This window comes from Ostrea edulis, chromosome 9 (genome assembly GCF_947568905.1).
Source record: "Ostrea edulis chromosome 9, xbOstEdul1.1, whole genome shotgun sequence".
Lineage (NCBI taxonomy): Eukaryota > Metazoa > Mollusca > Bivalvia > Ostreida > Ostreidae > Ostrea > Ostrea edulis.
In genome coordinates this window covers 50,308,310-50,333,234 of record NC_079172.1, presented here as the reverse complement: position 1 = coordinate 50,333,234, position 24,925 = coordinate 50,308,310, and the positions used below count along the sequence as shown (strand labels likewise).

The following is a 24,925-nucleotide window of genomic DNA, read 5'->3' as shown; positions in this document are numbered from 1 at the left end:
TTATACGTTTTGCCTGTAGTGAAGCTTTGGAACGTTTCTGAATTATGGCTAAATTTGCAAAGCAAACACCGCTTGTCAGAGCAAGTTGAAAAGCCTCCATTGGGTAGGGGGTTGTCTAATCTGGCCCTTACCACCAAATCCTTGATATTCCTGGGTCGTCTGAAGGACACCATTGGTGGCTCACCAAATTCTCTTGCCAATCTAGGATTATCCAAGAGTTTCGGGAAGTTATCCTTTAGGATTTTGTTTAGGTCCTTCAATGCAGGGTGGTAAGTGGTGACTAGAGGTACTCTACAGCGTTTCGTTTTCTCCCTGTACTGCAACAGTGAAGACCTGTCGATTGTTTTAACCTCATCAATGGCATTAGTGACAGATAGCGGCTTGTAACCTCGTTTGCATAAATGAGACTTTATTTGTTGACCCTGTCGTTCATAGGATTCCTCACTAGAACAAATTCGTCTGGCACGAATTGCTAGGCCTTTCGGTAAACCCTTGAAAATGTGATGTGGGTGACAGCTGGATGGCATTAGATATAAATGGGCGTCGGTCGGTTTGGTATGGAGATCAAATTCAATTTCACCATTTCTAAGAGTGGATTTTGTATCAAGAAATGTATTGGTGGTATCTGAAATATCCACTGTGAACTTAATATTATGGTGAAATGAATTGACAAAGGACACAAAATTGTCCAGACTTTCCCTTCCTTCGACCCATTTGATTTCTATGTCATCGATGAACCTAAGCCAGCTGAGGGGTTTAGTGGGTACTTGTAGCAAAAGTTGTTTTTCTAGTCTACCCATAAATATGTTAGCATACGAGGGTGCCATTTTAGTTCCCATGGCCGTACCACTTACTTGGAGGTAATGTTCCCCATTGAACATGAAGTTATTGCGTTTAAGTACATGTTCTAAAAGTTCAACCAAGGAGTCCGTGGACGGTTTTTGGTGTTTTCTACTGTTCCAGACTTCCTTGCATGCCTCAATGCCTTCATCGTGAGGAATGTTCGTGTATAATGATGCAACGTCCATAGTCACGAGAAGGGTGTTGTCTGGCAAGTTCGAAGTTGGGGTTTTGTTCATGTAGTCTGTCGTGTCTTTGAGGTAGGACGGTATGGTTTCTACATGAGGTCGTAGGTGCATGTCCAAAAACTGTGAGATTTTCTCAGTTGGATGACCAATAGCGCTGACAATTGGGCGGCCTGGGATTCCTTCTTTGTGTATTTTAGGTAGAAGGTAGAATTGTCCAGGTGTGCTGTCGTTAGAGGGAACGAGACAAGTGAAAGTTTCAAGACTTATTTCTTCATCGCGTCTCATTTTTTCTAAAGTGTCGATAATAGCGTCAGCATATATATACCTATATATCCAAATTGTGTTTTTAAAAAAATCACAGTGTCTGGTATAAAATATTAAAAGAAATAGAATAAACAGTACACAAAGTTAAAATTTTAACGCAAGCGCTTTCATTTTATAATCCTCAGGCGTTACATTTTAAAATTTTACTATTTTAAAATGTAACGCCTGAGGATTATAAAATGAAAGTGCTTGCGTTAAAATTTTAACTTTGTGTACTGTTAATTCTATTTCTTTTAATATATATATATATATATGTATGTATGTATGTATGTATGTATATATATATATATATATATATATATATATATATATATATATATATACCATTTTCTACATTGATAAAAATATATGCAAATAAAAAATCCTCTGTATGTGACACGCATTGTGTACTGAACTGTCTTTTACCAGTCGCTATGGGACTCATTCGACAATGAAGGTGGTCAGTGCAGCAGCGATCATGTCGTAAATGAGAATGATATGTCTGATATCCAGACCGAAAGTCACACTTTTGGAAGTTTCCAAGTCAACTTCAAAGAGGTATATACACAGTTATTGTCCCTATATCTTTAGATGTAATGTTGATATATTAAGAACGGCATTGTGTTTTACTTTTTTGTCAGTTTATAATGATTGCAGGATCAGCTGTCAAAACTAGAAATGGAAATTTTTGCTATCCCATTGCACAGCATCACTGACAAAATAATGATGGACTAAAACTTTGTTGTTAATATTATGAACTTCGATAAGCTGAGCGATTCATCCGAAAAGTCAAAATAACGCAGAAATGTATAATTTTAAAAATCTCATCCCGTTTTCATCGTCTCTAGTATTCGATCAAGCTCAGGTGAACAGCATTGAGGATACTAACTGTTTTAACCTTCCTTGAATATTGTCTTTTCAATCCTTTGAGTAGATGGATAGGGCGTTATTTTATTGAATTGAATTGATTATGCATGGACATGTACATCATATGTATCAATGGACATTTTGTATGCTATTGTGAAGTTTTACCTTCCATTCGAAAAATGATCTGTCAAATAAAATGCCGATAGCTTTAGGGGAAATTTTACAAATTTTGATGAATGCATGGCGGTTTTTGACGTAGTAGTGATGTTTTTTTGTACACCCGTTTTAAGTTCATTTTTGAAAGACCTGTGGCATTCGTTAATGTCGAGGGATTGGCGAGTGAACATTCAAACGAGAAATAAAGCCAGAACCTTGCAGTACCTAGCCACTAAGTCCATTGCATACAGTCAGTGTACACATAAATACCGGTATAGGCATCCCTTGGTCTATAAAATTTGACAACATGGCATAGAGAAAGTAAGTCCCATGTTGAAATAAACGGCATTTAATCCACAAATATTCCGTTCCTGTTCATCTCTTGCTTTTGTCTGAAAATGATTTTGGTTAAAAAGGAATACATTTTCAATTGCAAGTACTATTAGAACGTTTTTCGAAGTAAATCAGTATTCAATTCGGTATAAACAGGAAGTGTTACACGATAAAACCTTTATTCAATGTATTCAATATCACAGGTCTTCCTATATCTGTGGTCATTCTATGAATTTATCAAAAACATTTCTGGCGATTTAATGAAGAGAATTTGTTGGTTTTTCTAGACATCAAAACCATTAATTTTGTTGCTCTTTTTATCTAAAGTAAAATATCACTTAGTATTGCGTTTTGGATATGGCAATGAAATGTTTATTTCGATTTCTTATGTCATAGGAAAAGAGACAAACGAGAAATGCTGATATATATTTATTATTTTTCAAAGAAAAAAAGCAAACCATTTCATATATATCAAACTTTTCTTTTGAAATTTGGCGTTTTTTTTTTTTTAATTTTATTATTACTAATATTTTTGAGAGTTGGAAATAAGCCTCAACTTTTTTATATTCTTTTACCGGATGTTTACTATTTCTTATAATACTGTTTTTGCTATACTGTCTGTTAACAGTGGGAGGAGAACATTGACGAGTATGTCAGTACCCACTACAGTGAAGATGTTGTAGACTTGAAACTGGAATACCAAAAGGTATGGACAGTATTTTTATTGCTGATTTGTGTCCGATATAAGAATTTCTACCGATATAGAACGTTAGGTGGACTGCCACAATTTTTGTTTTGACACACGTACATCTAAGGTCTTGATGCTTAAAGCAGTGAGAGTTCTTTTGAAATTGCACAACTGCCCATATAAATCAAATTGATGTCCGATTCCAATGGTATAGAAAGTTAAATATAGATCAATATACCAACCAAATTAATTAGATGATCACCATTTTCTAAATTGATCAAAATAACTCTGTATGTGACATGCATTGTGTACGGAACTGTCTTTTACCAGTCGCTGTGGGACTCATTCGACAATAAAGATGGTCAGTGCATCAGCGATCATGTCACAAGTGAGAATGATGTGTCTGATATCCAGACCGAAAGTCACACATTTGGAAGTTTCCAAGTCAACTTCAAAGAGGTATGTACACAGTTATTGTCCCTATATCTTTAGATGTAATGTTGAGGCAGTAAGAACGATCGTGTGTTTTGTAATAACCTTCTCGTAAGTTTATATTGATTGCAGGATCAACTCTCAAAACTAGAAATGGAAATTTTTGTTATCCTATTGTACAACATCACTGACAAAATAATGATGGACTAAAACTTTGTTGTTAATATTATGAACTTCAATAAGCTAAGCGATTCACCCGAAAAGTCAAAATTACGCAGAAATGTATAATTTTAAAAACTTCATCCGGTTTTTATCGTCTCTAGTATTCGATCAAACTCAGATGTTCAACCTTCTTTGAATATTTATGCCCCCCTTCAAAGAAGAGGGGCATATTGGTTTGCACCTGTCGGTCGGTTGGTCGGTCGGTCAGTCGGTAGACCATATGTTGTCCGCTCAATATCTTGAGAACCATTCACTTGATGATAATGATATTTCATGTGTGGGTTGGTTATGAGTAGAAAAGGACCCCTATTGTTTTCCAGGTCAAAAGGTCGAAGGTCAAGGGTCAATCTACTCTGGGACATAGGAATATAATGTCCGCTCAATATCTTGAGAACCCTTTGCTTGACAGACATCAAACTTGGCACACTGTTACATCCTAAGGAGTAGATGACCCCTATTGAATTTGAGGTAATATGGTCAAAGGTCAAACTGGGCATAGGAATATACTGACCATTCAATGTCTAGAGAACCCTTTGCTTGACAGACATCAAACTTGGTACACCAGTACATCTTTAGAAGAAGATTACCCCTATCGATTTGAGGTCACATGGTTAAAGGTCAAGGGTCACACTAGACATAGGAATATACTCTCCGTTCAATATCTTGAGAACCCTTTCCTTGACAGACATCAAACATGGTACACTCGTACATTTTCAGGAGAAGATGACCCCTATTAATTTTGAGGTCACATGTTTAAAGGTCAAGGATCAAACTGGACATAGGAATATACTGTCCGTTCAATATCTTGAGAACCCTTTGCTTGACAGACATCAAACTTGCCACACTAGTACATCTTAAGGAGTAGATGACCCCTATTGATTTTGAGGTAATATGGTCAAAGGTCAAACTGGGCATAGGAATATACTGACTATTCAATGTCTAGAGAACCCTTTGCTTGACAAACATCAAACTTGGTACACCAGTACATCTTCAGAAGAAGATGACCCCTATTGATTTTGAGGTCACATGGTCAAAGATCAAGGGTCAAACTGGACATAGGAATATACTGTCCATTCAATATCTTGAGAACCCTTTGCTTGACAGACATCAAACTTAATACACTGGTATATCTTCAGGAGTAGATGACCCCTATTGATTTCGAGGTCACATGTTTAAAGGTCAAGAATCAAACTGGAAATTGGAATATACTGTCCACTCAATATCTTGAGAACCCTTTGCTTGACAGACATCAAACTCAGTGCACTGGTGTATATTCAGGAGAAGATGACTCCTATTTATTTTGAGGTCACATGGTCAAAGGTCAAGGGTCAAACTGGACATAGTAATATACTGTTCACTCAATATCTTGAGAACCCTTTGTTTGACAGACATCAAACTCAGTGCACTGGTGTATATTCAGGAGAAGATGACTCCTATTGAATTTGAGGTCACATGGTCAAAGGTCAAGGGTCAAACTGGACATAGTAATATACTGTCCACTCAATATCTTGATAACCCTTTTGCTTGACAGACATCAAACTTAGTACACTGGTACATCTTCAGGAGAAAATGACCCATATTGATTTTGAGGTCAAAGGTCAATAGTTGAATTGGACATAGTAATATATTGTCTTCTATATTTTAAGAATTATTTGCTTGATTGACACCAAACTTGGTTCACTGGTACAGTATAAGGAGTAGATGACCCCTATTGATTTTTAGGTCACATGGTCAATCCACTCTTGATATAGGAAGATATTGTCTGCTCAATATTTTGAATTAATGATACTACTTAAAATGATGTGTGTGTATAACCCTTTTCAATTTTGCACCATGTGGGGCATATATGTTTTACAAACATCTCTTGTGTCTTTTCAATCCTTTGAGTAGATGGATAGGGCGTTATGTTATTGAATTGATTTGATTATGTATGGAACTGTACATCATATGTTTCAATGGACATTGTGTATGCTATTGTGGTGTTTTACCGCCTATTTGAAATCAAAGTACTGAAAGTACTGATGGGAGTTAATTTTATGTAGATTTGCACGATATGCTTCTGTAATTGAGAATTATTTCAAAGAATGAAACAATAGAGAAGTTCACTAAAAAGTAAAAAAAATTCGCATAAACGAATGCTGTGTCTCTATAAGAAGCAACGCGCAATTGTTTATGTCTACATCCATATAGACACTGGTAAGTTATCCATATAGACACTGGTAAGTTATCCATATAAACATTGGTAAGTTGTCCGTCTACGTCCATATAGACACTGGTAAGTTGTCCGGATTGTATTTTAATATTCCAACATATAATACATGTATACTCTTAAAATTGCTCATTTTTGTCAAAATATGTCACTGCATTGATATTCTAGCACAAGAACATGTTTGAAAAAATTCACACATAACCTAATAATTCTTGGATTTATGCTAATTTTTTATTACTATTTTTTTTGGTACAACTCAGTCTTAACGATTGCATGACTTACACAACTAAACTATTCCTCATTGCTTAAAGTGCAAAAACGTGTATTTAAATCTCAAACATTTACTTATTCTTTATCTTTAAAATTGTGTACTTAAAATTTGAAATTCGATTCCTAGAGGTCTATGCAAATCGTCTAGGAAAATCTCGACATACACAGCTTCGTAAGCATGACAGTAAAATATCTATAATTTATTCAATCTACAAAAAGAACTATGTGGTCTTAATTTTGCACACGAGAAAAGGTGAAGATAACGAACAGTGATCTATTTCATAACTTAAAAGGAATACAAGATTAAGAGTTTGGCAAACACGGAGTCATGTACTGTAACACATCAGAGGTTGGATCCCGCCTAGGAGGAGTAAGCAACCCCTCACGACCAGTCACACCCACCATGAGCCTTATATCTTGATCAATCAAACGCATAGGTGATGGTGTGCAGGACTCCAGGTCCCATTCCCACTCCTTGTATTTTTTTAATGGTATTTCGGGTGTATTTTTGATAAGATATTAAACTTTATCTAAATGGAATTTACAAATTTCCCATAGAAACCGATTTTGATTTGAAATGTGATATCACCGATCATAAGAGATGAATAAGGTGTGCAATTCAAAAACTAAAAATTTCCGATGTCTGGAAAAAATATTGGAAACATATCCAAATATCTTATTATTGTAGACTATTAATTATGATTTGGAGCATAATGGTGTTGACAAAATGTATACTTAAAGGTTAGACCAAAACAGAACAATGTTTGATTATGATCTAAAATGATATGGGGTTTGGGTATTGGAAGAGAGTAGATGTTTTTAATTATCATTATCACGTGCACTGTACACACACCAAAAAAAAAAAAACCATGTATGTGTGCGATGCATGCACAAGTGCTATTTGATGACACGATATTTGTTTAATCATAAAGTTTTGATTCTTTTTATCAATTACCAAAAGAAATAATACTATTTCATTTTTATTATCGATTCAGATTTGAACATACGGGATAATAAGGTGGGATAATTTGTGCCCTCAAGAGGCTTGATGAAATATTTTGTTTACATCTTTTGAAAAACGAATGCTTTGTCGGGCATTGCCAATTGTGCTTTAATGGTTCTTTCGGATTTCCATGAAGAAATTACCTACCAAACCGCGAAATGTTCTGGAAGTTTTAATCATATTTGTGAATATGCAAGTCTTTCCACAACCTGCCTGGTCAGTTGTAATGAAATCTGAAATCATGGTCTCTTTGGTCAGGTTCAATGCCTTTACTTGGTCTTCGTCCATGTTTAAGATTTAACAATATCTTCTTACCTTTTTTCGTGAAGCTAAGTATATGTTTGTAAACTTTTCTCTCGGACCAAGATACTTGGTGCCGAGCGAAGCGAGGGACCAAATCGAGTGGCAAGAGAAAAGTTTAACAACATACTTAATACATGTTTCACAGGAGAAATGAAAACTCTTAATTTAATATAGCCCTTCCGTATTTTTTTTTATCCTTTAATTAAGATCATCAGCTTTTATTTTAATTGGTGCAATTTGTATTGGCTGGGTTTGATAATTTGTGCCCTCAAGAGGAATTTACCTGTATTCAACAGTCAGGTGAGGGTGCACAGTGAGTAGTTTTCAAGTATTATTAGGTTTTTCGCACACATTCAATATATCTTCATCCGTGTTTCAATAGTGTCTGCCATGTATATTGAAATGGATTTAAGCTAAGAACTTACTAAAACTATTGTTTTGGACATTTTCGGGCATGATGGAAAATACTTACATGCATTTCCTAGATATCATTTCTGAAAATGATCTTGAAAACAAACTATTTGGGTGATAAAATGGATCAGATATGCTGGTAGAGTGATATAGAACTGTCTCTGTATCAAATGATATATTGCTGTATGTATCACTTTATGACCTAAGCCCGAACACAAGATGGTGAGTGCAAGGTGAAGATAACGAACAGTGATCAATCTCATAACTCTTATAAGCAATACAAAATAGATAGCCGGGCAAACACGGACCCCTGGATACACCAGAGGTGGGATCAGGTGTCTAGGAGGAGTAAGCATCCCCTGTTTGGACATTTTCGCATCCTCTGTAGTCACCCAAATAGTTGTGTTTTTGTTTTAATATTCAATGCTCCATTACAAGTCGGGTAACTGACACTCCGTATTCAGAAAGCGCGACACCCTTCCTTGATTGTTACCAATCATGGGTAATTATTGGTCTAATAATTAGAAATACCAAGGCACGGTTACCCAATCATGGAGCTTGGACTTGGGGTGTACCAAGTTACTTGGTATACGCAAAAATCTTTTGTTCGAGGTGTGAAACATGTACTAATTAATGATGGTATTTGCATGAAAGACCTCGTCTCGGGATAAATAGTTGACTGCGACAATATGTTTTCATCTACATGAATTTAATTTGTAGAAAGAATTAAATTTGTATTTCAAGATGTGATAAATTAATTTATTTAAACAATATTTTATTCACAAAGTGAATGGGATCGGGCAGCAGGCATAGCCTATTTAAGCCCTCTCCCTATGTGATAAATTAATTACTTAATAGTAAGACAAAACTTTCAGTAATTGATGCATACAGCTATAAAGCTTTTTCTTTTCAACCAACATGATGAACAGAATATCAAGAAATTCATTTTTTTAATCCCCCCTTTCTTTGTTTTTTTTAACAATACTGAGCAATTTTAACTAAAAAGTAATGGGTTCAACTTTGAGTTTAAATAATGAAGATTACATGAATCGACAGATAAGTGCATATAGAATGTGAGTGTAATCAATTCTACGTAATGAGTTATGTAAACGTCTAATTGAATATTAATTAATCAGATATTTTGGAAAGTTATTTCACCATTATGAATCTAAAAAGCAATCAAATCATTTTATCTATTTAGCAAAGGAAAAACTAAATTGATATTTTATTCACTACTTATACCGATTTTCTAATTTCTACTGTTTCACACAAGGTATATGTGCTCTATCCGTCAATCAGCTGATGGTTGCTGCTTAAGAACTTGGTCGGGCCCACGGGAAATGTGTATTAAAATGCGTATTTAAAAAAAACACCGAAATTCTCTGGCGTGAGGTTTGATTTTTAAACTTATGACAAATTGTCTTGAAAACAAAATATTTGTGGGTTTTTTTTTCATCGATATTTGATTTAATTTACAACTGAAAGTTTGGATAAATTTAAATTGCGTAACTGATTGTTTTCATACTAAAATGATTTGAATGAATTTACTGTTGAGCTCAGAAATTTTATCATTAAAGCAGCCATTCTAAAATTGAATGTGGCGATTCATGAGATCTTCGGTTCGCTTCAATTTGACGCCAACACAACTCAGTTCACACTACTATTTTTACCCATTGTTTGATTTCCCTACTGTAGATGCGTGTGTACATTTACATGTATCTTTGAATTTGAAAGGTCCACGCAACTGCTATAGGATACTCAGAAACCGCAATTTTAAAGACACCGACTTTTTTTCTAAGCCCATATTTTGACGTAGTCTTTCAGTCCGTGGGGCCCGTGGTTTTTTTTTTTTTTACCTGTTCTGTATTATGATCGGTGATATTCTGTCTGCGTGTAGGAATATTTTAATAGTGTGAAATATTGCTGTTGCCATTATATTGTATTTCTAATGGTCGCTTTTCAATTAACATACTCAATTGAACAACGGTAGAAGAGTCAATTTTACAGAAATTATGCATTTCAACGTGTAATACGTTAACATTTTTCGAACTATTTGCTGATAACGCTGAAAATTGCATCTGTTTGTAAAGAAGTGCTAAGGTGCACACCACTTTGAATCGAGTGACTGCATAGAGGATAAAATCAACTCCCAAAAAATGATCTGTTAAATAAACTGTCGACAGCTTTTGGAGAAATTTTACAAATTTTGATGAATGCATGGCGGTTTTTGCCGTAGCAATGATGTTTTTTGTGTGCCTCCATTTTAAGATCATTTTTGAAAGACCTGTGTCATTCATTAGTGTCGGGGGATTGGCGAGGAAACATTCAAACGAGAAATCATGCCAGAACCTTGTAGTATCTAGCCACTAGTCCATTGCATACAGTCAGTGTACACATAAATACCGGTATAGGCATCCCTTGGTCTATAAAATTTGATAACATGGCATAGAGAAAGCAAGTCCATGTTAGAATAACCGCATTTAATCCACAATTGGTACCCATGATAGTGGGTAACAATTCACAAATATTCCGTTCCCGTTATAATCCCTACATTTCAAATTGCAAGTACTACTAGAATGTTGATTGTTTTTTTCCGAAGTAAATCAGTATTCAATTTGGTATAAACAGAAAGTGTTACACGATAAAACCTTTATTCAATGTATCAATATCACAGGTCTTCCTATATTTGTGGTCATTCTATGAATTTGAATTTCAAAAACATTTCTGGCGATTTAACACAGAAAACTTAGGTATTGGTTTTTTTTCTAAACATCAACACGATTAATTTTGTTGCTCTTTTTATTGGAAGTAAAAATATCATTTGGTATGAGGTTTTGGAGTTGATAAAGACATGTTTATTTCGCATTCTCGCGTCATAGTAAGAGACGGCCGAGAAATGTAGATACATTAATGATTTTTCAAAGAAATAAAGAAAACCATTTCAAATAGCAAATGATTCACATCAAATGGTATGTTTTGAAGGTTGGAATTCAACTTTAACGTTTTTGTTTTCTTTTAAGTGATCTTTACTATTTCTAATGCTGTTTTTGCTATATTGTCTGTTTACAGTGGGAGGAGAACATTGACGAGTATGTCAGTACCCACTACAGTGAAGACGTTGTAGACTTGAGATTGGTAGATCAAGAGGTATGTACAGTAAAGACGTGTTATAGCGAACTCTCTGATAATGAATTACCCTTAATAACGAAGTTCTATGGATTCCCTGAATATCATGTAAAACTTATATTCTATCCAACGGATCTTTACTATTTCTAATACTGTTTTTGATATACTGTCTGTTAACAGTGGGAGGAGAACATTGACGAGTATGTCAGTACCCACTACAGTGAAGACGTTGTGGATTTGAAACTGGAATACCAAAAGGTAAGGTTCATTGCTGATTTGTATCGGATTTAAGAATTTTTACCGATATAGAAATGTAGGTAAACTGCCACAAATTTTTTATATGTATACATCTATGGTCTTGAAGTTTGTAGCAGTGACAGTTCTTAATCCCACAACCTCCTAGGAATGAAATTGATGCCCAATTACAAAAATACGTACAGTTTCATGTAGATTAAGATACCAACCAAATCGATTCGATGAACACCATTTTCAAAGTATATATAAAGTAACTTCATATAACGTGCACTGTGTAGGAAATTGTCTTTTACCAGTCACTGTGGGACTCATTCGGCAATGAAGACGGTCAGTGCAGTAGCGACCATGTCGCAAGTGAGGACCACATGCCTGATGTCCAAACCGGAAGTCACATATTCGAAGTCAATCTCAAAGAGGTATGTACACAATTCCATTGACAGTAAGAACAACCCAGCGTTTTGTAATCCTTTCGTCAGTTTATAATGGTTGCAGTATCTGCACTCTGAAGTAAAAATGAAAATCATGCATCTTTCCTGTTAATTTGTAATTTTCGCTATCCTTATCTTTAACAGTCACTGAGTAATTAATCAGCTGTTTATCATTGATGGTATGAATTTTGACATGGCAAACGATATTCGATACACTTACACAGCTTATTGGAACATTATATTTTTATTAATCTGATTACTATATCATCAACTCCTCTATTCACTGAAGCTCTTGTATTTAACTTTTCAAATCTTTGAATTGTTTAGTAATTAGATAGGGCATTTTGTTATCAAATTACATGTAAATTGGTTCTACATATCATTAGAGATCTTGTATATGATACAAGATATTAATTACAATATAGTGATATTTTACGCCCCATTCGAATAATTATTACTCACATAAAGATGTGACCAGCTTTAGACCTGGGGAGCACATTTTTTTCTATGCATGGCACTTATGGCCGTGCAATGACTGTCCTATATCATGTCAACACCCACAGTGACCCGAAACCTTAGTTTTAAGTTCATTTTCGAAAATCCCGCAACTTTCACTACTAATGCTGAGGAATTGGCGAGGAAATAAGCTCTACCTCTTTTAAAGGTATCGGGTTTGATGCGAAACCCGAAGCGGGAAATGAAGCCAGGACCTTGAGGGTGGAAAACGTGTACCCTAACCACTATTGCTAATGAAACGGGTTGGTGTACATCTAAATCCCTCCTTCTATTTATGAGAAAGTGAACTATAGAAGTTCATGGAGAATGTACAAATGAAAGCTGAAGATAACGAACAGTAATCAATCTTATAACTCCTATAAGCAATACAAAATAGAGAGTTGGGCAAACACAGACCCCTGGACACATCAGAGGTGGGATCAGGTGCCTAGAAGGAGTAAGCATCCCCTGTCGACCGGTCACACGCGCCGTGAGCCCTATAGCTTGATCAGGTTAGCGGAGTTAATCAGTGTGCCAAAAACGGCCCAACAATCGGTATGAAACACGTCAGACAGCATTTGACCCAATAGAAGGTTGTATTGGCAAACTAGATCGTTATAACAACCATAGAATTTGCGAAATGCTGACTTTAAACAAGACTGTTGAAACCCCTGCACCATCAACTTGTTTGTCAGTAGCCTGTCTCGATTTAAAAACTGACCATACACAGAACAAGCTCTAGCATATCAAATCAGTTTAGAGATACAAACACCATATGCAGGTGATATTGGAATACTGTTACATAGATATGGGGAGTTGACGATAAAGAAGCTGAAATCATCCCGTTTGTCATAAAGTTCAGTTGTTAGTTTGACGTTAATGTAAGTCGTCGTGAAAATGTAAGGCGTCTAGTCCATAAAGATTCTGTACTCGATGTACTTACCTGGGTAGAAAAAAAATACTGTACTCGATGTATTTACCTGGGTAGAAAAAAGATTCTGTACTCGATGTACTTACCTGGGTAGAAAAAAGATTCTGTACTCGATGTACTTACCTGTACTCGATGTACTTACCTGTATTCGATGTACTTACCTGTACTCGATGTACTTACCTGGGTAGAATAAAGATTCTGTACTCGATGTACTTACCTAGGTAGAATAAAGGAATCTATCTATAAGTGCTGCTAGAACGGTTTCCGAAGACATTTATAATTCAATTTGGTATCAAATATTACACTCTGATATTGTGCGTCATGTGTGTAGTTATTCTGCTTCAAAAACATGTAGCAACTTGATGAACAAAATGTGTATTGTTTTTGAAGCGATATACAAGTGCGATAAATGACATTTACGAGCACACATTTCGAATTGTGATATCATTTGAAAAGAAACACTTTGGTAGATGAATGTGATGGTTTTTCAAAGAAATGAGGAAAACCATTACATGTATTAAAAAACTCGCATGAAATTTGACGTTTTGGGGATTAGAATTAACTTATATTGAGCCGTAAAATCTTTATATTCTATCCAACGGATCTTTACTATTTCTAATACTGTTTTTGCTATACTGTCTGTTAACAGTGGGAGGAGAATATTGATGAGTATGTCAGTACCCACTACAGTGAAGATGTTGTAGACTTGAAACTGGAATACCAAAAGGTATGGACAGTATTTTCATTGTTGATTTGTGTCCGATTTAATCGCACAACTGCTTAAAGGAAAGAAATGCCTAAATGACAGAAATTTTCATATAGATTAAGATACGAACCAAACCAATTCGATGACCACCATTTTCTGAATTGATCAAAATATATGCAGAAAGAAAGTATGTACATGTGACATGCATTGTGTACGGAACTGTCTTTTACCAGTCGCAGTGGGACTCATTCGACAATGAAGATAGTCAGTGCAGCAGCAGTCATGTCGCAAGGGAAGATGTCATGTCTGATGTCCAGACCGATAGTCACGTCTTTGGTGGTCTCGAATTCAACCTCAAAGAGGCATGTATTCAAACATTCTTAACATACCTTATAGTTGGCAATTAAGGCACACTAAAGATGTTGGCTTTTTTTGAGAATTGGGGAAACTTCGCCAAATAGAACATTATTCTAATTTTTGTAATGATACATATCTTATATAAAATTCCACTTAGATGGAAATCACCCAATCTAATCTTCTCTAACCATTACACTGGAGAAAGATTTGACAGCATTACGTTTGAGGTCATGTTATTTCACCTTTCACACTTAACCAATCAAATGATGGTTTTCGCTAACATGAAAGTTTTGCAGTTACTTCCTACGCATGTCGATAATTACCGAGAAGCACAGGAGAATAATCGAAGAAGATTGCAACGGCCATGAGCAATGTTCAAACGCCATTAAAATGAATTTTAACGATAATAGATGTATTCTATCCAAGATCTTCCTTTGCTATTCCTTTAACACAGATATTTTGAATTCCTTAAACCTTTAATGGATCGACGCCATTTTTGTGAACTTACAATCCGAATACGCTTCAGTAAAACGATTCCTGATGGGTCCTTGATTCTTTGTCAAGCTACATGTATTGTGATTGGTCGAATATTTATTATGCCCCCCTTTGAAAAAGAGGGGGCATATTGTTTTGCACCTATCGGTCGGTCGGTCGGTCGGTCTGTAGACCATGTGTTGTCCGCTCAATATCTTGAGAACCATTCACTTGATGATAATGATATTTCATATGTGGGTTAGTTATGAGTAAAAGAGGATCCTTATTGTTTTTCAGGTCAAAAGGTCAAAGGTCAAGGGTCAATCTACTCTGGACATAGGAATATAATGTCCGCTCAATATCTTGAGAACCCTTTGCTTGAAAGACATCAAACTTGGCACACTGGTACATCCTAAGGAGTAGATGACCCCTATTGATTTTGAGGTCATATGGTCAAAGGTCAAGGGTCAAACTGGGCATAGGAAATATACTGACCATTCAATGTCTAGAGAACCCTTTGCTTAACAGACATCAAACTTGGTACGCCAGTACATCTTCAGAAGAAGATGACCCCCATTGATTTTGAGGTCACATGGTCAAAGGTCAAGGGTCAAACTGGACATAGGAATATACTGTCCGTCAAATATCTCGAGAACCCTTTGCTTGACAGACATCAAACTTGATACACTGGTACATCTTCAAGAGAAGATGGCCCCTATTGATTTTGAGGTCACATGGTCAAAGGTCAAGGGTCAAACTTGACATGGGAATATACTGTCTGCTCAGTATCTTGAGAACCCTTTTCTTGACAGACATCAAACTTGGTACACTGATACGACTTCAGGAGAAGACGACCACTATTGATTTTGAGGTCACATGGTCAAAGGTTAAGGGTCACACTAAACAGGAATATACTGTCCGTTCAATATTTTGATAACCCTTCGCTTGACAGACATCAAACTTGGTACACTGGTACATCTTCAGGAGAAAATTACCCCTATTTATTTTGAGGTCACATGTTTAAAGGTCAAGGGTCAAACTGGACATAGGAATATACTGTCCGTTCAATATCTTGAGAACCCTTTGCTTGACAGACATCAAACGTGGTACACTGGTACGTCTTCAGGAGAAGACGACCCCTATTGATTTTCAGATCACATGGTCAAAGGTCAAGGGTCAAACTGGACATTGTAATATACTGTTTGCTCCATATCTTGAAAACCCTTTGCTTGACAGACATTAAACTTGGTACACTGGTACATCTTCAGGAGAAGATGACACTTATTGATTTTGAGGTTGCGTGGTCAAAGGTCAAGGGTTAAACTGTACATAGGAATATACTGTCCGCTCAATATCTTGAGAACCCTTTGCTTGACAGACATCAAACTTGGTACACTGGTACATCTTCAGGAGAAGATGACTACTAATTATTTTAAGGTCACATGGTCAAAAGTCAAGGGTCAAATTGGACATAGGAATATACTGTCCGTTCAATATCTTGAGAACCCTTTACTTGACAGACATCAAACTTGGTACACTGGTACATCTTCAGGAGTTGATGACCCCTATTGATTTTTAGGTCACATGGTCAATCCACTCTTGACATAGGAAGATATTGTCTGCTCAATATTTTGAATTGATGATACTACTCTCAATTAAATGATGTGTGTGTGTATAACCCTTTTCAATTTTGCACCATGGGGGGCATATGTGTTTTACAAACATCTCTTGTTGAAATATTCGTGACACTGGGGTCAATAACGTGACTTCAGATGCAATACTGTTAGATCATCTCCAGTGTAACGGTTAGGGAAGATCTGATTTTAATTAGATTTGAAAGCATCAAGAATCTATACTTCCTTTTTAAATTAATAATCTGCAAAATATTCCCAACGACAAAATTATGTTACCCAATAAACGCTATTTATGTTTCTTGAAAGTTGTTCTGTATGATTCTGAAGAAAGAAAGCAAAGATGTTGAATGACCTTTTCTAACAGACAATAGAGTGCTTTATTTCGAATTCTAACATCATTTTAAGACAAAACTTGTCTCGATGATTGTAGTAAAAATATTCATGGTTTATCTAAGAAATAAGAAAATCCAAATCTCAGATATTTTTAAAATATCTGTTATTCAGGGGTCGTATCAAAGGTAAATGTATCGTATTAAGAATTATGTTAAAAACCAGACCAGTCAGTATCATGATAAACTATGAAAAATAATACGATTGGACAATTTTGACAAATTATATATGGGTATTAAAGGAGTACTGGTCTATTCAATGTATGAAGAAAACGATGATTTTCAAATGCATATTTATGAAGGAATGACTTTTATGGTGGATGTGCGTAAGCACGAGAAACACCATGGAGGATGGACATTTCGTTTACAGTATGTAGTTGTACTGAAGGGTGATTTCATGTAAAGCGTGAAATTACACACACACACACCCTCCTCCTCCTCCATTGCACAAAGTTGTTCTCACTACCCTGTTTCCATTTGACTATTTTTGTCGCTTAAATAATGTGTCCCGTCAACAGCCTGCTGGCCGTCCACGCTTTTACGTCGCCATGTAATCGTTGACTTTCGAAATCCCGCGTGCAAAGTCACGTGATCATGAATATTTCGAAATGGGACGTTATCAATTGGATCACGCGCTCCTCTTTTTCCGTAACCGGCAAGAAGACTCGGACGTAGATCGGCTGAATAATTGCATCAAATCGATGCATTTTTCGCCGGAAGCGCGCATGTGGATGAAGTTAAAAGGCTAGACCCGAATCCCTGTATAAAGCGTTCTTTCGATTTTCACCACAGATTCAGTTTTGGTATCATTAACGTCTTATTCACTCTAATACATAAACATATATGTGGAAATTAATAGTGATAGAATACATATATGTACCTCAGATATGTATAATATCTTAGATGCATTTGAAAGCTCGCGTTTCATATTGTAACATACGACGTCATAGTTACATTTGTGCACACATAACAACTAAGTTGGATGGCGTCGATCCACACACGAGGTTCATCTGCGGTTACGGAAATAGCTGAGTAGTTACGATTGGTTCACTATCCGATTTGGAGAATACATAGTTAAATAGGAAATTAGCTTCATTACTTTTTAATCCGATTGAAGTTAATATCTTATATAGCTTGATATAAAATATGTGGGTTTTTTTATTCCTACGATAATATCCAAAGATTACGGCATATATTATAACTCATATACATGTATACTCAAACCATTCCACAGTCCATTATAAGGTCTTTTAATGGTTTTTAATTGTGTTTTTGCTATATTGTCTGTTTACAGTGGGAGGAGAACATTGACGAGTATGTCAGTACCAACTACAGTGAGGACGTTGTAGACTTGAGATTGGTAGATCAAGAGGTATGTACAGTAAAGACGTTTTATAGCGAACACTCTGATAATGAATTACCCTTAACAACAAAGTTCTATTGATTCCCTAAATATCATTTTGTGAAATCAGACGTGCTTCACCTGATCCCAATTGGGTAATTTTCTATCTATATGTTAAATAAAATTTGCGAGTGTTCGAATGGAACAAATGTCTTGCAAGTCAATAATTTTTCCTTATACATTTCTTTACACAACAAGCGGTTATCTAACGTAGTTTTATTAGGTTTCTCTTGTTTTTTGTACAAAATGAATGTTTTCAATCAGTCATTAATATATATTTCTATGTAACTGAGATATTTTGAGAAAAAGAAATAATTGGCATTACTTTCACAGGTAGTGAGTGCCCCTTTGAAATGTTTTCTTTTTAAATCATATTTTCATACAAATCATAATTTTTGGAAGATTTATCCACCCTTGGTTAAAATGATAAAAATGTAGTTTTCTGAACGATAAATGATTAATTTTATTTCACATTGTCATACATCTTTTAAAAGAAGTCAAGGGTTCGTTACCTCGCACTAATCTTCAGAATTTAAGGGTTATTGATTTGTTACCTCACACTAACCCTTGACATCAGTCACCATTCAAAACATGGTTTTGGGACAGAGGATGACGCAATAAGCTAGGATTAAATCATCCAATGAAATTTCTTGTTTAAGATGCATGTTTGGTAAAAGGAAAAACAGAAATTTAGCAATGGTCTTGGTTGCGTACTTTTCTCGACATCATGAACATTGCGTGTTGATTTTATATGTACCGTAATTAATATTTTCGTCCCTCAAATGGTGTAGCTATTTATTAATCTATTTCAATTTTAAATAATTTGTTCAATTTGTTGAAACACAATGGACATACTTGGATAATCCATTGTTTTTATGCGACTCGTGTTTTAAACTTCATTTAATTGTTTCTTTTTTTTAAAAAATCCGAAAATCAATCGACGGTCACAAATTCTACAACATGTTGCCGATGCCGCGTCATGCGTGTTTAATTTCGTTTTCGACCAATTATTAAAGCTGTTTTCTGAATGGCTCCACGCAACAGGCTGCAAACCAATAATATACTCCGTATCGAGCCCATGTTTTGAATAGTGACTGATGTCAAGGGTTAGTGCGAGGTAACGAAATAACCCTTGACTTGTGAAGATGGTTGTTATAAAGAAAACGTTTATGTAACTTTTTACCAAGGAATTGTATATTTGAAAATAAACATTTAGTTTGATTTAAATCATTCAAATTTTTAAAATATCCTTTCGTTATACAATGAATACCTTATTAATTAAAGATACTTTGGGATTATGATATTGATAAAATATAAATTTTACTGATGTCGTAAACGTTTGTCTCTTTATAAAGATTCAATTTTCCTCCGGATTTAAGATAGGTTGAAGTTTTGCCATGGACTCGAATACGATATCGGGACCAATATTAACATTGGGTACTATATTGTCTTTTAAAAGTCGCCATGGTACTTTTTTACAAAATGTAACAACGAAGATTGTCTATTGCTACATAATATCAATGTTTATTACATATGATAGTCGATAAGCTGATCAGATGCATGAACAGCATAAGGTAGTACCCAACAGATACTATATATAAGATGTTTTTGTCAATTTCAATTTTTTGAAACTTTAATATTTTGTTCTAAAGAACAAAACCTCTTACTGAGCATTGTTTAAAAGATATCTATAAAATTATTTTTCTCCACATAGTTTCCAATATACATGTAAGGTATCAGACCCCAGTTAGAAGAATGTGAAATTAAACTTTCATGATAAGAATGCATCCTATGTAAAAGTTATCTATAAAGATTTTACAAAAATTGATAATAGTTTTTTAGAAAGCTGACCTATTTGTTAATAAATCTCAACAAAATACATATGTATATTACAATAAATATATTTGTATACACCGCGATGTATAATATAACATGCATGGCTCGTCAATAGCAAATCTGAAACGTGAAATTGCAATTTATCAAGATCTCTTACAGGGAAAATGTATTGTTCAAATTTTCAAGAAAAAAAATGGTACAGAAATTGATATACATGTATTTTAAAATAAAGAAAATTCAACTTCGAATTTGGATATTTTGAACTTTTTAGAAAATTTGATAAAGAAAATATCAACTTATTCTGCAAATTACGTCATCATATTTGACCTTTAACCTTAAGATTTTACCTTCATTAAACTTTAAGACAAAAGGCTGTTTAAACAAGGTCTCTACTAGCTACCCAACAGAAATTACCCGTTACTTTATAAAAGACAGTTAAATAACAAAGATGAAATAAATGCATTCAAGATTTAGACTCCCAGACTTTCAATATATTGCATGTCTCCTATATTTTTCAGAATATGTCAAATACATGCCATGGATTATATTAGTTTGTTCAGAACATCATTGAATATTAGTATTCTGGAGATTTCATTTATTAAATTAATGAATTTAAGAAGATATAAGAGAAAACTGATTTTACAGGTGTTTGGTACTACCTTAAATGACTCGTGTATTAGGACATTATGCATTATGTAGTAGCATTTGTCAACCTTCTGTGAATCACCATGCTGCTCTTGTCCATTCATTTCAAACAGAACAGAAATTGTCAAACACTTTAGACGTCTCATGGTTTATGTGTCTTATGATCTATAAACAGGGGGAGAATTCCTTTGAAGTACAACAGCAAAAGGTGCAGGATTTGAATACCGAGGACGTAAAAAACAACGTATCTATACCCAATATTCAGAGCGGGAGACAACTCCTAGAAGATACAAAGAAAAGCTTTAAATGGAAAGTGGTACGTACAATATTCTTAGTGAAAAGTGGTTCGGGCGCCCGCTTCGAAACGGAGGTGGGGGTCGATACTCGATAAAGATGAGCCGTCTTACCTAACTTGTTTAGATTTGCTTTTTCCATTTCATGAGTTATTGTAATGCGTACAAGTACTCTCATATTTACCTTTCAGTTTTTCTCACCAAGAAGAAAGGCAATCTTTCGATCACGATTCAAACACCATCAGACTGTTGGGGACATCAGTGTAAGTGTTGTCGAACTGATTAGGACATCTAAAAAAAAATTCAGCATCGATTGAAGTCAGCATTTCGCAAATTCTATGGTCGGTATAACGATCTAATTCGTCAATACAACCTATCATTGGGTCAAATGCTACCTGACGTGTTTCATACCGATTATTAGGCCGTTCTTTTGACTACGGATAACTCCGTTTACCTGATCAGGATATAGGGCTCACGGCGGGTGTGACCGGTCGACAGGGGATGCTTACTCCTCCTAGGCACCTGATCCCACCCATGGTATGTCCAGGCGTCCGTGTTTGCCCAACTATCTATTTTGTATTGCTTATAGGAGTTACGAGATTGATCACTGTTCGTTATCTTCGCCTTTAAATAATAAAACAACCAATAACAGTTTTATGTCAATACATGCTTTAACAACCTGAGAAGTGAAATATTCACTAAAAATTGAGATTCGGAATTATGTTCTCTCATAACTACATGTAGTTTGTCGGATCTCACCCAGTGAGAAAGCTAGGAATAAGTCATTGATATGATAATGAACAATATTCCGTTTCATAATTTCAACGTTTAACGAAGCAAGTGAAGTAAGCTCATTACACTAAATTTTAATTTACTTAAAATTTGTGTATGATAGAAATATATCTTTCAGGGGATTTTTATTCCCTGTATGAAATATAAAACTTGGTAAAAATATTGAAAATGTTGATATTTTCCACAGATAAATCAATTATCCGCTCTCCAAGTTATTTGTGAAATAATGAACACACGGAGTGGTGATTTAGAAAGCTCCTCAAGAGTCACTGAACCAGAAAAACTCATCTTTACGTGACAACTTCCTATATAAGATTCAAACAAAAATAATTAGATATGAATGTTTCAATTCAGGAGGAGGACATTGAGAATATATCAGAGGAAAAAAATGATGGTCAAGAAGAAAAAGAAAAGAAATCCAAAAACGCAGGGGTATGTCTGATAAATAGTAATGCGTACCATATAACTGCATTTGTTTTTTCTTTGCATGACTCCAACCAAATGGCTGACATTATTTGAAACATAACACTGATCACTGTATTCTCTCAAAGAAACCACAAAGAACAGAGTTTGTTTGTAACTAAATTGCGTGGCTTGATCCCAAAAGCCACTTGGATAAAGTCCTTAAAAGAGAAAGAATTTCATTAGGCACTAATACATACATGACCATTGCACTTACAGAAATTACACATACAACAGGTACTTTACATTTATTAACATCAGAATATTAATTTTTATTTCAGAGGAAGAATATAATGCAACGTTTGCGGAGTTTGTGTTTCTGTATGAGGTAAGGAGAGGCTTTACTTTTAAATTATGATTTAATCAAACGGTAAGTGTTTTACTCATTGTTCTGTTTTGGGGTCCTTGTAGACAAGTTAATTCAAAACTAGGTAAAAATAGACATAAGATATGTTGTACTACATGTAGCACATTCAATAATCAAGTATCGATTTCGAAATCAAATTTATTGTTACGGGAATATTCGTATTAGTACGGTATTACAATTATGATAATTGTCGAAACAAGATACCGACAAGACATGAGAATGAGGTTTAGTATTGTATTCAACTAAGCTTAGTAGCGTACTATTGATGGACTTTTAAGAGATATTTCAATATACATGTACTACCAATTCCACATTCAGAAGTAATTTCTATGATATAATGATAATACAGGGGTTTCAACAGTATCGATTAAAGTCAGCATTTTGCAAACTCTATCGTCGTTATAACGATCTAGTTTGCCAATACAACCTATCGTAGGGTCAAATGCTGTCTGATTGTTAGACCGTTCTTGGCACACTGATTTTGACTACGGATAACTCCGTTTACCTGCTCATGACGGATGTGACTGGTCGACAGGGAATGCTTACTCCTCCTAGGCACCTGATCCCACCTCTGGTGTGTCCAGGGGTCCGTGTTTGCCAACTATCTTTTTTGTATTGCTTATACGAGGAGTTATGAGATTGATCACTGTTCGTTATCTTTACATTTCATAATGATATAATAATATATAGATATAAACTCCGTGACCACATCTTAAAATTGTCATGTCACACTGAAAAGTGCGGGTCATTCGTTTTCCCGCTCAGTAGCTGTTCGAATCCACTTTGTTTTCCTTTTAGACATAATACCTAGATATTTTCATTTCAGACGCAAGGAATAGTGGTAAAAAAACATGGTTTGTCAGGAATGGAAGGACACATTTCATACCTTCATTACTAGATTGTGCTGGATGAACCACGAGCTAAAGTCATCGAATCCATTTCCATTGATGGATGTCATTCAAAGAAGTATATCATTTTGAAATTTATATCTGCTGCTCATACTAAAATGATTGTCAAAAACCAATGCTGCCGCAGTTATACCAGAAAGAAGCGCAAGCTATTTCATTCCTCGACCACCTAGATCATACGGCAACAATGTTCAACGACATCTTCTCTCATCACTCTCAGAAGCGAGCGACCGTGTTCTTTATTATCATCGCAACATTTGTATCAAACAAGAAACGTTTTATCCCATGGCTGTGATTAACTTTTAAAAAAGAATATTTATTCCCATTGCTCAATGTTGTTGTATATTTTATAACTCTATTTTGTTTGTTTTATTATCTAATATATTTTCTATTTTCTATCATTATACTTTTAGCCCTGTTGTCAATAAATCATTGTTTTAGAAGGATTTGTAGATCTAACGTATGCTCTATTGATATTTTACGGAAATTGAAAAAAAAGTGATAATAACGAACAGTGATCAATCTTATCCAGAAAGAATACAAAGTCAAGAACAGAGCAAGTACCAAGTACAGTCCGCTGAAAACCACCAGAGGTGGGGTCAAATGCACGTGAGGAGTAAGCAACCCCTGCTAACAAATTGCACCTGCCATGAGCCCCGTATTTAGATCAGATATAAACGGAGTAATTATTAGTGAAAGATTACTATGTAAAGAACCGCGTAACAATTGGTATGAAACACGTCAGACAGTACTCAACGTAATGACAGATTGCTTTTGCAAAATAGATCATCATAACCACCATAAGATTTGCAAATTGCGGACTTGAACAGGACTATTGTGTTTTGGTTTAACATGCTCTCACGTACCGAATTAGTTGAAAGACATAAAATAGAGAGTTGGACAAGCACAGATCCCTGGATATACTATTGGTGGGCCCTACACTGTATATCTCGATCAGGTAAACGGGTAATCCGTAGTCAAAATCAGTGTGCCAAGAACGGCCTAACAATTGGTATAAAACACGTCAGACAATATTTGACCCAAAGATAGGTTGTATTGAAAAACTAGTTATAACGAACATAGAATTTGCGAAATGCTGACCTTAAACGAAACCGTTGGAACCCTTGTAACATCAATTTGTCAGTAGCCGCCTCGATTTAAAAACTACATACGCGGAACAAGCTCTCAATCAGTAGAAAG

General features: G+C 35.2%; 2 protein-coding genes across 2 annotated transcripts; one reads left to right on the top strand and one right to left on the bottom strand.

Moving 5' to 3' along the window:
• Positions 1-42: 42 nt before the first annotated feature.
• Positions 43-1,313, bottom strand: LOC130050558 (uncharacterized). Its single transcript, XM_056150779.1, has 2 exons — positions 132-1,313; positions 43-48 (listed from the first exon to the last, which is right to left on the bottom strand). Exons 1-2 carry the CDS (start codon positions 1,311-1,313, stop codon positions 43-45), a joined length of 1,188 nt encoding a protein of 395 aa, XP_056006754.1.
• A 483-nt stretch (positions 1,314-1,796) lies between these two features.
• LOC125660088 (uncharacterized) lies at positions 1,797-24,171 on the top strand. Its single transcript, XM_056150778.1, has 14 exons — positions 1,797-1,889; positions 3,316-3,393; positions 3,706-3,834; positions 11,295-11,372; positions 11,532-11,609; positions 11,903-12,022; positions 14,110-14,187; positions 14,400-14,528; positions 18,315-18,392; positions 21,079-21,219; positions 21,388-21,459; positions 22,343-22,420; positions 22,732-22,778; positions 23,644-24,171. The coding sequence occupies exons 1-14, from the start codon at positions 1,830-1,832 to the stop codon at positions 23,654-23,656; spliced, it is 1,179 nt and encodes a 392-aa protein (XP_056006753.1). The 5' UTR covers positions 1,797-1,829; the 3' UTR covers positions 23,657-24,171.
• Positions 24,172-24,925: the final 754 nt, after the last annotated feature.

Bases quoted from the DNA above. Each gene is read 5' to 3' on its own strand.
- LOC130050558 (XM_056150779.1), bottom strand. From the start codon at position 1,313: ATGAGACGCGATGAAGAAATAAGTCTTGAAACTTTCACTTGTCTCGTT.
- LOC125660088 (XM_056150778.1), top strand. From the start codon at position 1,830: ATGTCTGATATCCAGACCGAAAGTCACACTTTTGGAAGTTTCCAAGTC. The intron at 12,023-14,109 runs GTATGTACACAA...GTCTGTTAACAG, and splicing joins TCGAAGTCAATCTCAAAGAG to TGGGAGGAGAATATTGATGA. The intron at 22,421-22,731 runs GTATGTCTGATA...TTTTTATTTCAG, and splicing joins AGAAATCCAAAAACGCAGGG to AGGAAGAATATAATGCAACG.